This window comes from Nomascus leucogenys, chromosome 4 (assembly GCF_006542625.1).
Source record: "Nomascus leucogenys isolate Asia chromosome 4, Asia_NLE_v1, whole genome shotgun sequence".
Taxonomy (NCBI): Eukaryota; Metazoa; Chordata; class Mammalia; order Primates; family Hylobatidae; genus Nomascus; species Nomascus leucogenys.
The window spans coordinates 71,563,407-71,578,764 of record NC_044384.1 but is presented as its reverse complement, the minus strand read 5'-3'; the positions used below and the strand labels follow the sequence as shown (position 1 = coordinate 71,578,764).

The window sequence follows — 15,358 nt, the reverse complement described above, 5'->3', positions numbered from 1 at the left end:
GACTAAACCAGGAAGAAGTTGAATCTCTGAATAGACCAATAACAGACTCTGAAATTGTGGCAATAATCAATAGCTTACCAACCAAAAAGAGTCCAGGACCTGATGGATTCACAGCTGAATTCTACCAGAGGTACAAGGAGAAACTGGTACCATTCCTTCTGAAACTATTCCAATCGATAGAAAAAGAGGGAATCCTCCCTAACACATTTTATGAGGCCAGCATCATCCTCATACCAAAGCCTGGCAGAGACACAACCAAAAAAGAGAATTTCAGACCAATATCCTTGATGAACATTGATGCAAAAATCCTCAATAAAATACTGGCAAACCGAATCCAGCAGCACATCAAAAAGCTTATCCACCATGATCAAGTGGGCTTCATCCCTGGGATGCAAGGCTGGTTCAACATACGCAAATCAATAAATGTAATCCAGCATATAAACAGAACCAAAGACAAAAACCACATGATTATCTCAATAGATGCAGAAAAGGCCTTTGACAAAATTCAACAACTCTTCATGCTAAAAACTCTCAATAAATTAGGTATTGATGGGACGTATCTCAAAATAATAAGAGCTATCTATGACAAACCCACAACCAATATCATACTGAATGGGCAAAAACTGGAAGCATTCCCTTTGAAAACTGGCACAAGACAGGGATGCCCTCTCTCACTACTCCTATTCAACATAGTGCTGGAAGTTGTGGCCAGGGCAATCAGGCAGGAGAAGGAAATAAAGCGTATTCAATTAGGAAAAGAGGAAGTCAAATTGTCCCTGTTTGCAGATGACATGATTGTATATCTAGAAAACCCCATCGTCTCAGCCCAAAATCTCTTTAAGCTGATTAGCAACTTCAGCAAAGTCTCAGGATACAAAATCAATGTACAAAAATCACAAGCATTCTTGTACACCAATCACAGACAAACAGAGAGCCAAATCATGAGTGAACTCCCATTCACAATTGCTTCAAAGAGAATAAAATACCTAGGAATCCAACTTACAAGGGATGTGAAGGACCTCTTCAAGGAGAACTACAAACCACTGCTCAATGAAATAAAAGAGGATACAAACAAATGGAAGAACATTCCATGCTCATGGGTTGGAAGAATCAATATTGTGAAAATGGCCATATTGCCCTAGGTAATTTATAGATTCAATGCCATCCCCATCAAGCTACCAATGACTTTCTTCACAGAATTGGAAAAAACTACTTTAAAGTTCATATGGAACCAAAAAAGAGCCCGCATCGCCAAGTCAATCCTAAGCCAAAAGAACAAAGCTGGAGGCATCATGCTACCTGACTTCAAACTATACTACAAGGCTACAGTAACCAAAACAGCATGGTACTGGTACCACAACAGAGACATAGATCAATGGAACAGAACGGAGCCCTCAGAAATGATGCCGCATATCTAGAACTATCTGATCTTTGACAAACCTGACAAAAACAAGAAATGGGGAAAGGATTCCCTATTTAATAAATGGTGCTGGGAAAACTGGCTAGCCATATGTAGAAAGCTGAAACTGGATCCCTTCCTTACACCTTATACAAAAATTAATTCAAGATGGATTAAAGACTTAAATGTTAGACCTAAAACCATTAAAACCCTACAAGAAAACCTAGGCAATACCATTCAGGACATAGGCATGGGCAAGGACTTCATGTCTAAAACCCAAAAGCAATGGCAACAAAGGCCAAAATTGACAAATGGGATCTAATTAAACTAAAGAGCTTCTGCACAGCAAAAGAAACTACCATCAGAGTGAACAGGCAACCTACAGAATGGGAGAAAATTTTTGCAACCTACTCATCTGACAAAGGGCTAATATCCAGAATCTACAATGAACTCAAACAAATTTAGAAGAAAAAAACAAACAACCCCATCAAAAAGTGGGCGAAGGACATGAGCAGACACTTCTCAAAAGAAGACATTTATGCAGCCAAAAAACACATGAAAAAATGCTCATCATCACTGGCCATCAGAGAAATGCAAATCAAAACCACAATGAGATACCATCTCACACCAGTTAGAATGGCCATCATTAAAAAGTCAGGAAACAACAGGTGCTGGAGAGGATGTGGAGACATAGGAACACTTTTACACTGTTGGTGGGATTGTAAACTAGTTTAACCGTTGTGGAAGTCAGTGTGGCGATTCCTCAGGGATCTCGAACTAGAAATACCATTTGACCCAGCCATCCCATTACTGGGTATATACCCAAAGGACTATAAATCATGCTGCTATAAAGACACACGCACACGTATGTTTATTGCGGCACTATTCACAATAGCAAAGACTTGGAACCAACCCAAATGTCCAACAAGGATAGACTGGATTAAGAAAATGTGGCACATATACACCATGGAATACTATGCAGCCATAAAAAATGATGAGTTCGTGTCCTTTGTAGGGACATGGATGAAACTGGAAAACATCATTCTCAGTAAACTATCGCAAGGACAAAAAACCAAACACCGCATGTTCTCACTCATAGGTGGGAATTGAACAATGCGAACTCATGGACACAGGAAGGGGAACATCACGCTCTGGGGACTGTTGTGGGGTCAGGGGAGGGGGGAGGGACAGCATTAGGAGATATACCTAATGCTAAATGACGAGTTAATGAGTGCAGCAAACCAACATGGCACATGGATATGTATGTAACAAACCTGCACATTGTGCACGTGTACCCTAAAACCTAAAGTATAATAATAATAATAATAAAAAGTAGATGTCCAACTGGAGAAAAAGTTGAAGCAAAACTTTGAAACTTATAGAGCACAAATTCAAAAAAGTTCAGAAATTTATTTAAAGTCAATGAATTTATAAAAGTAAACACACACGCACACACACACACAAGCACACATGCACACCAGAGAATTTTTAAGAATATCAGAGTTGGAAAGGCCTTTCCCTGAATTACAACAAACCCAAAAGCATAAATTAAAGCGTTAACAAATTTGACTAAATTAAAATATATGAAAAAATTTCATTTACACTTTGATATCTAACCCACACACCACCCTATAGTAAGAACCTTAGTTCACACGTATTTGGACAGATAAAATTTCCCAAAGTTATTACAGTTCTGTTTCACTGATAATATTCTATTGCAGTTTGATTCCTTTAACACTTTTATAGTCAGTTATAAGAATTACATTTACTAAATCATAAATCTAGATATTATACTAGTCACTCCTATATACATTCATTGATGAACTCATCTAGTTACCACAATTTTGAAAAAAGAAAGGTTAAAAATATAAGCAAGCTACAGGATTTTCCCAAGGACTTCTGACTCTACTTCTAGTTCTCCAACAGATCACAGTTACTTCTGCAGTGTAAATATATCAATACGAAAGAACACTTTTATTTTTTTTTTTTTTGAAACAGAGTCTCACTGTCGCCCAGGCTGGAGTGCAGTGGCGCCATCTCAGCTCACTGCAGGCTCCGCCCCCCGGGGTTCACGCCATTCGCCTGCCTCAGCCTCCCGAGTAGCTGAGACTACAGGCGCCCACCACCTCGCCTGGCTAATTTTTTGTATTTTTAGTAGAGACGGGGTTTCACTGTGTTAGCCAGGATGGTCTCGATCTCCTGATCTCGTGATCCGCCCGCCTCGGCCTCCCAAAGTGCTGGGACTACAGGCGTGAGCCGCCGCGCCTGGCCAGAACACTTTTATTTCAAAACACCAATAGTAAATAAGACAAAATTTACAGAGCTCTTCTTAGACTATCATGAGATTATTCGTGATTGCAAATAATTTCTGTTTCTTCTTTATAATATTAGGTACATTAATCAGTGTGAAACAGGGGAAAGTAAAAGGAGCAATTTTACTGGTAAAAAATTTTTATCAATAGGTTATCACTAAGTCTATATTATGGCATATTGTTGTTTTCAAAAGCCCTTTGTAATAAAATAATACGCTATGTGGTTTCCAAGATTTATAATAAATATTAATAACTGTACCTGTATCATCATTCATTTTTAAAAATGAGATAACATTTCTGGTTTGTTTTAGACCTAAATAATATATATTAAATCAAGTGGATATTATAAGTAACACTGATAAAATAAAGTGTTAAAGTCTTACCATATTGGTATTAAGAGTCTCTGCTTCTAGAACTGGTTATTTGCAGCAAAATACATGTTATTCAATTAGATGAAGTGTTTTATATAAACTCTTCATGGACAACTCATAAAACACACAAAAATCCCTTTGCAATACAAATTTTGAGAACATAAATTTAAATTTCTACATTTCCACAATTTATATTTTTAAATCAGATAGAGTCTTGTTATGTTGCCCAGGCTATTTTCAAACTCCTGGGCTCAAACAATCTTCCTGCCTCAAATTCCAAGTAGCAGGGACTACAGGTGTACACCACCACACTCAGCTATTTTTCTACAATTTTAAATATTATTTTAGTCTCACTACAGCACCAATAATATAAGTAGAGAAACAATCTCTCCTAAAAGCTAAATGACACCAAAATAATAAGTTTCTGAGAAAAAAAGCTATATGCTGTGTGCTGAACACTTTCACAACTAAAAGGTACCAGAGAGATTGTATGATTACTGCAAATAATTTGATCCACTTAAGATTTATACAGGCATAAATATCATGAAAGTCACACTCATGTGATTTAAAAGTCAAAGTAATAGTATTTATCCAAATAAACCTTGACCAAATTTCATATTTCCTCTATTGGAGAAAGCATTTCCTAATGTGATTTTCCTGCCACTACTTATTTTCCAGTTCATTTTTTTAGCTCCCACCCTGTCACAGTATTTATCAATCTTTGTTAGTTACCAAAGTTGAACAATTTTTTTGAATCAACTAGCCTTATGTATGTTTTTCTCTGACCAACTTTCCATGACCACCATAAAACAATGATAGGTAAGCCACTGCTAAATTTGAAAAGTAAACACTATGCAAAACTAGATTCAGAGTGAGAAAATTAATTTTATAAGAGACCACTTTACCTTAGTAGCAACACTCAAGTCTTCGTCATCCGATGCAGGCAATGAATCCACACACAGTTCATGGAAAATGCTTGAGAGCAAAAATACACAAAGAAAATGAGCAAGTTGATTTCTTTACAATTTTTTTAACTGCCAGTTTATATCCAGCTTTCCCCTCAAAAAAGGAAGACATAATCTGGGGAAAGGTCAGTAATCTATATATTAAATTATGATTCTTGATATAATTAAAATATGTCCTCCATTCTAAAAATAGATTTTAGTTACCTATTTCTGCCTCCATCTGTCTAAATCTATAAAATATTCAATGAAAACTGACCTTGAGCTTTACAACAAATAGTGACAGTCAATATGTTGGCAGAGCCTGACAATAATTTACCCTCACAAGTGATCTGTCTTGAAGCTGAACTTAAAATTCAATTAATGGATGACATAAACTTTGTTACCTAAACTGGAAGAAACCTGATGACCTAAAACAAGGTAGAAAGATCCACTGTCTGTTTTCCATGATCTGTCTCTGGTTAAAAGACTAATCTGCATCACTTCAAAATGATGCTCTTGATTCCTCAGCATGGAACCCACTTAGGAAGGTCCTATTGCTTTCCTTTGCCCTAAATCAGTACAGGGAATCCCCTGCAATATTTGAAATGTATGAAAGCTAAATGTACAAGAGTCAAATAACAAAACGTGTATGTTCTTATTGAGAATACTCTTCCCAGAAAGATTAAAACATTAACAAATATAAAATCCCATTATTTTCACTCTATAGGTCCTACCTTATTCAGGTCCACATAAACTAGCAAGCCCTTAAAAATTTTCATAGGCAATCAGACACCCAAGGAGAGAGACTGCTGGAAAAACAGAGTCCTGGCAGTTGTACCTCTATTTCCCTAAGTACTATCCAAATATCTGTCTTCCTATGGGCTCCCACTTCCAGATTCCACTTCTGCAGGGCTCCACAGAAGTCTCCAATCTTCCAATCTTCAGTCTATGAAAGCACAGATTCCTGAAAGGATGGCCTCAAATGACCAGGAGTAGGAGATCTCTATATCCCTGCTCCTAAAAACGAGATAACTGGAGTCTCCATCGCCTTCCCCCAGCACAGACACACTACCAACTACCCAGCTGAACTCCATGACTGATTTGCCAGCCAATCACGCCCCTGACCCAGCCTACATGGACATGGGAAGGACATCAGTGAATCGGGAACAGAGGCAGAGGTGAGGAGACACCTGCCCTCTGCCACACATCTATGTAGTTCAGCAATCTCCAGCCCCTTAGTACTCCAGGGGCTCTAAGCCACCCCTCTGTAAGTCAGGATGGAAGTAGATGACACCACATTTCTATCTGCTGTAGACACCCTTCTCAGTGTCTCAAAATGTTTTAGCATCTTTCAGTAAAAATCTTCAAGTTTGTCAGTCCTTGATTAAAAAAAAAAAGCAGCAAACTTTTTAGAGCTCCCTCAAACCTTCTATTTTAATGTGCCTTTGTAGATAATCCCCAACATCTTGTGTCCTTCGTCTTTATAATGTATGTTTATCATACTTGTCATAAACCCCAATATTTTGATCTCTTATTGAAGAGTCCATACTCCTATCCAATCCAGTGTTGTTTCTCTTCAAAATTGGCCTTCCCCTGCTCATTCCATTCTTATCTACTTCCACTGGGTTCACCAGCTAATTCCATTCTCATACTATCCCCTGGGCGCACCGGACTCACTCCCGTTTCTGTTATTATAACACATGAAAACAGGATATAAAAAGAAGGAAGAGTACTGGGCTTTAAAATGAGTTCAAATCCATTTCTGCCAATTCCTATGCCTAAAAAAAAGCATCCTAATCTCTTTGAGCCTCACATTCTCTATCTAGAGAATCAATTGACCAGAATGTTCAATACAGGTAAAATTACTAGAAGGTATTTTAATTCATTCTAAGATTCCTTAAAATTCTGTAATTCTATGTCCTCTTGATTCTGTCTACAGGAAAACTGGGAATACATAGCCAACAGAATTTGAAAAAATAATAGAACAAAAGAAACAGCAAGAAAAGCAGAGAAGAAAGTTCTAAAAAATGAAGACAAGATGATAGAAAAGTCATGGAAAAAGAAACAAGACTAAAAAAAGTATCGCGGAAGTAAGCAGAAATACCTGCCTAAATGGAAAACCAAACGCGTAGTCAAATAATTTCTCTCTAAGACTTGACTAAATTTGCTTTTGTAAAACTTACAGTCCTATGGCCAAAGCTAAGCAAGATTTGCCCTAAAGCCTTTGACGGTAAAAATAAGATACTGGTTACCACTGAAATTGTCAAATTTATTAGGACAAACTCTTGGACTAACCACATTCTAACAATAACCTTAAGTGAGAGTTTAAGGTATTTAAACTCCCATTAATTTAGACATTAATTAAATTAATGAATCTGATTAATCTGATTCAGACCTATACCTTGATCCAAGTGCTGCGCAGATGTCTATCAATCTATGCTGAGGAGCAAGAGAAGGGATTTGGAAGGCAGGCAGGCCGACGGTCAAACCGTGGGCCAGCTACTTTGTTAACTATGGGATCACGAGGCAATTAATCAACTGCTCTAATCCATAGTTGTTTATTAAATAAACAGTAGGTTATAGGAACACAGATGTTGTGATGGCTTTATGAGATGATAAATGCATAGAACATATTAGGATGTCTAGCCCAGAATACAACACTCGACAGATAGTAGTTTCTTCCATCTGTATTTCCCTAGTTAACATAATTTTTTAAACCTATAAAATCCTACCTGACTTCAGATTCATCAGAACTTCCAACATCTATGAAAGAAAAAGATAAAATGCATTTTAAATCGACAATAAATGTACAGAATATTAAAAACATAAGAATGCACAGTGATGCATGCCTGTAATCCAAACTACTTGGGAGGATGAGGCAAGAATATCACTTGAGGAACCCAGAAGTTTGAGACCAGCTTGGGAAACATAGTAAGACCCTACCTTCATAAAAAAAATTGTGCACAATTTGTGTATTCTTTAGATCCTCTTTTTTCTTATTGTTGTTGTTGTTGTTGGTTTTGTTTTGGTTTGGTTTTTTAAAGCATAAGACTGATGCTTTGTTACGAAGCATTCCTTTGGGAGCATGCCTGGGACCTTATTAGAATTAACATTAATTATACCTATTGGTAGGTAATTAATGCAATTAAGAACTCTTCCCTTGGTATTTATTAGATTCAAAGAAGAATAAATTTATTAAAACTTGGTATCTACAAATGAACTGCAGCATAGAAGTCATCCTAGCCAAACCCTATGAGATGGAGTAAAAATGGTATTGTTAGCAGAACAGGTGTGATGAGTCAACAGTGTCGAAGAGCATGATTTCTGGACCAAAATAGGAGGAGAAGTTAAAACAGAGTATACAGTAGCACCCCTTATCCACTATATGTGCAGAAAGACATACTTGACGTGTTTTCTCTGCTGTCACACCACAGCAACAATCACCAACAAAGAAGGCTTCTGTGACCAAATGTGTGGAGAGTTTTTCCCCACCAACAAGCAAGCAATCATTCCTGCTGATGACACAATTCAATTCTCACACCCTATCTGCAGATAACATCAGATTTAGTTTAATTTATAAATTAAACTTTATCATAGATATGTACGTATAGGAACAAACACTTTGTGATTCAGCACTATTCGTGGTTTCTTCTATCCACTGGGGGTCTTAGAATGTATCTCCCACAGTTAAGGGTAAACTACTGCACTTATTTTGTTATAACACAACACAGCCTCTCTAGCTCTTCAGTTCAAACTGTTCAGTTTAGCATAAAACACCCTATTACCAGAAGCCAGCAAAACATAGGAATCAGACCAGAAACAGGAATCCTTGCAAAAACTTTCCAGCTGCCAGTGAAGAAGAGCTCAAGAGAGATCACTGTGTTACTCTGGCTAATACTCTTCTGGGGAAGGTGCTGGCTGGTTTCCTTAGTTGTAGCTACTTGCTCTGCCCTACGTAGAACAAGGCCCAAATTCACCTGCCATTTTACCTCCCACAGAAGGAACCACTGGAAAGATCACGCCTTTAAGAGCTTATCCACATTCAGAGAGAAGCTGAAGAAACACTGGGGAGGTGTGGCAGGCTGCTGGGCAGTATTATCTGATGTGAAAAATATATAGAAAGAAAACTATCAACGCCCTTTTACTACCAGAATGTTCCAATGCTTGCCCTTCTCCCTAGTAGGAGAAAGAAATTCTTTTTCAACTCACATAAAGCAAAACTCCCTTGCCATCCCTCATGACAGAATCTAGTTGTAGGTGAGTCATGTCATCACAATAGAGGCTATTGTCAATCTCATCCCTCAAAGGAAGAGGATCAGTGAGGAACATATGTATTTACCTATAGCATTCACTGCCTGGTCTTATTTCCAACTGAAGGTAAGTATGAAAGACTTTGTGATTCCAGTTTTATAAAGTACAACCCCTTGCACCTGTCCCCTTCCATTGCTAGAGAGTCTGTTTGGACCCACCTCATAGAGCAAGATGCTCCCGTTTGTGCTGTGTGGTACGGCATGGTGTCCTTTTCCTCAACCCTTTCTATTATGTGCCAAATACCTATACAAATCATGCTTTCTAAGTATGCAAAGCATAGCTCATCAGCATATATCATTCTTTACAATGATACAGAAGCAAAAGAAAAATAAAAGGACAAAGAACATCTTAAAGGACTACATTCAAATGCCATGAAGCTGTAATTTTCTAACTATTCAAAAAGATATCCACTGTATTGTTCCAACTATATGATTCTACTGAAAAAAGTAAAACTATGAAGACAGAGTAAGATCAATGGTTGCCACGAGTTGCTAGGGAGAAAGGGAGAGAGGAACAGGCATAGCATAGAGAATTTTTAGGGCAGTGAAACTGTTCTGTCGATAATATTACAGTAATAGATACATGTCATGCCATTATACATTTGTCCAAATTCACAGAATGTACAGCATCAAGAGTGAAGCCTGATGTAAACTATGAACTTTGAGTCATTATAATGTGTCAGTGTAAGTTCATCAGTCGTAACAAATGTACCACTCTGGTGGAAAATACTAATAATGGGGGAGGATATGCATGTTTTGGAGGCATGGAACATACGAGAAATCTCTGTACCTTCCTCTCAATTTTGCTGTGAACCTAAAACTGCTCTAAGAAATAAAGTTATTGATTTAAAAAAGATATTCACATCTGGGCTCAGTGGCTCATGCCTGTAATCTCAGCACTTTGGGAGGCACAGGCGGGTAGATCACCTGAGGTCAGCAGTTCAAGACCAGCCTGGCCAACATGGCAAAACCTCATCTCAACTAAATACAAAAATGAGTTGGGCGTGGTGGCAGGCACCTGTAATTTCAGCTACTTGGGAGGCTGAGGCAGGAGAATCACTTGAGCCTAGAAGGCGGAGATTGCGGTTAACCAAAATCGCACCACTGCACTCCAGCCTGGGAGACAGAGTGAGACTCCATCTCAAAAAAAAATAAATATATATATATTCACTGTCTATGCATCCTAGGATCTCCAGACCAAAAATTAAAATAATAATAATAAAAAAAAGATGGCCAGGAGCAGTGGCTCATGCCAGTAATCCTAGCACTTTGGGAGGCTGAGGTGGGTGGATCACCTGAGGTCAGGAGTTCCAGACCAGCCTGACCAACATGGTGAAACCCCGTCTCTACTAAATACAAAAAATTAGCTGGGCGTGGTGGTGCATGCCTGTAGTCCCAGGTACTTGTGAGGCTGAGGCAGGAGAATCACTTGAACCCAGGAGGTGGAGGCTGCAGTGAGCCAAGATTCTGTCATTGCACTGCAGCCTGGGCAGCAAGAGCAAAACTCTGTCTCAAAAAATAAATAAATAAATAAAAAATAAAGATATTCACTGAACCTGTTATGATGATATACTTAAGCAAGACACGGTGACCCTAAAAATTAGAGATCATTGAAGACCAAAGTAACAGCATGTGGTCATTATTTCTCAAATTGAAGTATATGAAATATATAAAATAAATAAATTTAATTGCATGCTTAGGTAAGAAACTATTGATAAAAATGATTGAATATTGTATCTTATTTCATAATTCTAAACAGGGATTTAGCACAATATGAAAACTAGATTATTCATGTAATCAAAATAAAAGACAATTTTTATTCTAATTTTAACTCAGAAATTATTATGCTGATTTAATTTAACAATTTTACTGAAAGCTTAATGAGATAAAAGGGACAGATTATAATTACCTAACATTGCTATGGCAACTTATATACAAATACCTCTTAGTCACCAAAAGTCAAAAAGTAACCAGCATTGCAACTTAAGATGGATCACACAACAGAAATTAGTACCAAGTTACCTTATCTTATAATATTATGTGTTATTAAAATAAAATTTTAAAACAACACCAAAAATTAAATTGGGGCTATAAACGTTGTGCAGAAAAGATTTCCTATAGCAGGCCAGAGACTGCCATCCTTAGAAAGGCCTGCATGCAACGCTGGCCCTTGGCTGGTGTTCAGGAGATTGGAATCGGGAGGGTTTCCACCATTCCCTGAGAAGAGCGGCTCACTGTGTCTAAAGTGTTTATAGAAACAGTGTGGTTACTCTCAACAGCTGCTTTCCCTTGTAAGAGTCTGGAATTTGGGTACATGTAAGGGAGAGTAACCTCCGTAGAAAAACCTGGGCACTTAGTCTCTAATGAGACTGTGGTACTGGTAGACATCACTGCATATATGTTGTCAAAATGTGAGCCTGGGAGAATTAAGCAGATCCCAGGAGCTCCACAGGAGAGAGCTCCCGGAGGCTTGTGCCTGATTTCCTCCAGAATTGACCACAAGCACCTTTTTCCTCTACTAATTTTGCTTGTCCCCTTTCTTGTCGTCAATTAAAGATCTGAGTGTGACTATTTGCTGAGTCCTGTGAGTCCTTCTAGTGAACCACCAAACCTGGGGGTGGTCTTGGGAAATCCTGACATAAATGCATTCTGTAAGATTTGTATTAAGTTGATATGATACATGTAACTGTAATCAGATGGTTATTTCACAGAATAACTTTCCCTAATCTGTTTTTCTTTTCTTTTTTTCCCTTGATATTTGACTTGGAGATTCTTGTATTTCTATATCTGTCCAATTGAATAAAGCCATAAAAGGAATACATGAAAGAATAATGTCAGAAAATAATGTGAAATAAGCAGCAATCTTATTTTAACCGAATAAAAAATAGAGGATCTGGGTGATTGACAATATGTTCTATGATATGAATGTTTCTAGAAAAAAAATGAAAAGGTGGTCAATTTTCTGCAACTCAACTGGGCTTAATTCCCTTTTATAATAATTGTGCAGGTCCGGTGCAGTGGCTCACACTTGTAAATCCCAGCATTTTGGGAGGCCGAGGCAGGAGGATCACTTGAGCCCAGAAGTTCCAGACCAGCTTGGCCAATATAGTGAGACCTCGTCTATTAAACAAACAAACAAAAAACAAAACAAAACAAAAAACCTTAAGAAGAAAATTAGCCAAGTGTGGTGGTGCATGCCTGGAGTCCCAGCTACTTAGGCAGCTAAGGTGAAAGGTGAAAGTATCACTTAAGGCCAGGAAGCAGAAGTTGCCGTGAGCCAAGATGGCACCACTGCACTCCAGTACCGGCAACAGAGGGAGACCCTGTATCAAAAATAAATTATAAAAATGTGTGTCAGGCCAGATGAAACCACACAAAACTGTGGTCCCAGCTACTCAGGAAGATGAGGTAGGAGGACTGCTTGAGCCCAGGAGTTCAAGGCTACAGTGAGCTATGTTTGCACCACTGAATAGACATTGTATTCTAGTCTAGGCAACATAGAGAGACCCCATCTCCTATAATAATAATAATTGGTTAATTGTGCACCATTCAAGTACATTGTATAACTGGAGAAAAACATATGACTACTGAATATACTATAATAAATCTACTACTGATCATAGAGTTCCTGTTTACTTGCTTCTAATCTTTTTCTTTGTCTCTTATAAAACTAAAAACGTGATTCCCCTGTTAAAGGCAGTTCATCATAAAACAAGTCAAAAAGTCAAAAGAATTGCATCCAAACTGTAGGATGTGTTATCCACTGCTCCCTGCGAACAGTTGGATTTGGTCATTAAGAATCAGCAGGACTTTTAACTTGGTGCCTGTGTGCACATGCGTGCACACATATGTATGTGTATATGTGCGTGTGTGTATGTGTATGTGTGTAAACTGTGACAGATAAAACCATTTTGCTTGTGTAAGAATATGTAATATAACTTGTGCTTCTCATGAAGGAATTGCTTTTCTGTCTTCTGTGCTCAGTAGCTATCTTCAAAACATAATCTCCTCTTTGTATGGGTGCACGCTGGTCCAGTTTTACAGTTCTTATTGCCATTTATTTATGGTACCAGAAAGTGATTGCTGAGTTCCTGGTCCTAAAGATAGTTACTTTCTTAGTGACACAAATCAATATGCAATACAGTTCACCCTTGAACAGCAAGTGTTTCAACTGCAGGGATTCTCTTATATGCAGATGTTCTTCTGCCTCTGCAACCCAGAGACAGCAAGATCCACCTCTCCTCTTCCTCCTCAGCCTCATCAACCTGAAGATCATGAAGACCTTTGTCAGGATCTACTTACGCTTTGTGAAAAGTCAGTATGTTTTTCCTGATGATTTTCTTTCTAACAGCTTCGTTTCTCTAACTTACTTTATTGTAAGAACACAGTATATAATAATGCAGCACAAACAAAATAGGTGTCCATCAACTGTTTATGTTATCTGGAAAGCTTCCAGTCAATGGTGGGCTATTAGTAGCTAAGGTGAAGGACTCAAAAGTTATACTCACATTTTTAACTGCACAGGGATCAGAGTCCCTCACCCCCACATTATTCATAGGTCAACTGTAACTATGGCTTACTAAATATAAAGAATTTATTATAAAAATGAAATAGGAGATCCATTTGTGTAACAAGTCCAATTGGTTATAATGTAACTATAGAGGAAACATACAAAATACTAACTTAAAAATCTTTTTTCTTGTTTATGCAAAAATATTATATAGGATTTTAGGGATCATAATTAAATAAATGAATTTTTTCAGACAATAATGTTTGAGATTATAAATTAGCTACAACTACCTACTTAAATAAATCTGAATTTCAAACTAAAGAAGTTAAATTTAAAAAATTAATTTACATATGTATATATATATTATGCACATTTCACTTACACATAGTTTTTAACTGGTCTTTTTTGATTAACACTACCTTAATCTTACATCTTACTTTTTACTTTCTTATCAAGAGTAGGACCACCAAGGGAAATAAGAAATTCACTAGCAGAAGTCTTACCTTGTTTGTCATTTTTAAGTATCTTCTTTTTATGTTCCAAAATTTGTTGTTGAATTCTATGTATACAAAAGTAATAAATAAAATTGCTATTTTAATACTGAAATAAAAAAATATTCACGAAACACATTGAATTCTAAAACCATTTCAGGCAATATCAGACCTAATATCAGAATTTTAATGTCCCATACACTTCAAAGTTTTAAACCTTACAAGTTTATTAAGCTTATAATTAAAGAAGAAAAAAAGTAAAGTACTCATAAATGTAGGAAGCACAGCTCAGTAAATGAACTCTAGTTAGCTGGACATCATGCAAAGTGTCCTGCACTCAGAGTAAGTCCTCACTCCGTAACCAATAGGTATTTTGTTTTCAGATGAGTTGCTTCTCTTCGGCTTCGTGGTTTCTTCTGAAAATACGGATTTTGCTACCTTACTTCACTAGGTTGTTAGGAAGGTGTAATGAGATTACCTGTTTAAATTTTCAGAGAAATAGTAAAGCAATGGAATAATTTATTCTTGAACTTTATTGCTGAAACCATTTTGGAATCCCAAATAAAACTTGGTGTGTGTTTTTTTTCTGTAAGTTCTAATATTCAAATGTTGCAGTTTTCAGAAAATGTTATTAAGTGCTAATTTTGGTTATTAGTTGTATTCTTTGTGGCTTGTAATTCAGGGCATTTTACCTAATTCATAACTAATCTCATTAAAATAGATGACCTAATTGTCTCCTATCACTGAGCTCATCAGTCACACCAAGGGCAGAAGCCTAATGGGTGTCAAAACATGGCTTGGACAACTACCGCTCCTTCTCTACGTCCCTCAAACTCTAAGCCAGCAGATCTGTGCTAGGATGCTGGATCTCCATGGTCCTCTCCAACTAACAGATAAGACAAAACCCTGCTTTGATTGTTTTTCAGTTCCATGAAGGAAATGCAAGTTCACATTTTCTCATTTCCAAGACATGTGCCAACAACAAGTAACATCCCATTATTACTCAGCTCTGTTCTCATTT

At 37.4% G+C, this 15,358-nt stretch overlaps 1 protein-coding gene across 1 annotated transcript in view; it reads right to left on the bottom strand.

Annotated features, from left to right (window-relative positions):
- Positions 1 to 15,358, bottom strand: part of LOC100597435 (ankyrin repeat domain-containing protein 18A-like) — a 110,321-nt gene that overhangs the window by 83,513 nt on the left and 11,450 nt on the right. The window contains 3 exon segments of the mRNA XM_030810032.1: positions 4,988 to 5,057; positions 7,759 to 7,789; positions 14,350 to 14,405. Of these exon segments, the coding sequence (XP_030665892.1) occupies positions 4,988 to 5,057; positions 7,759 to 7,789; positions 14,350 to 14,405 (157 nt within the window).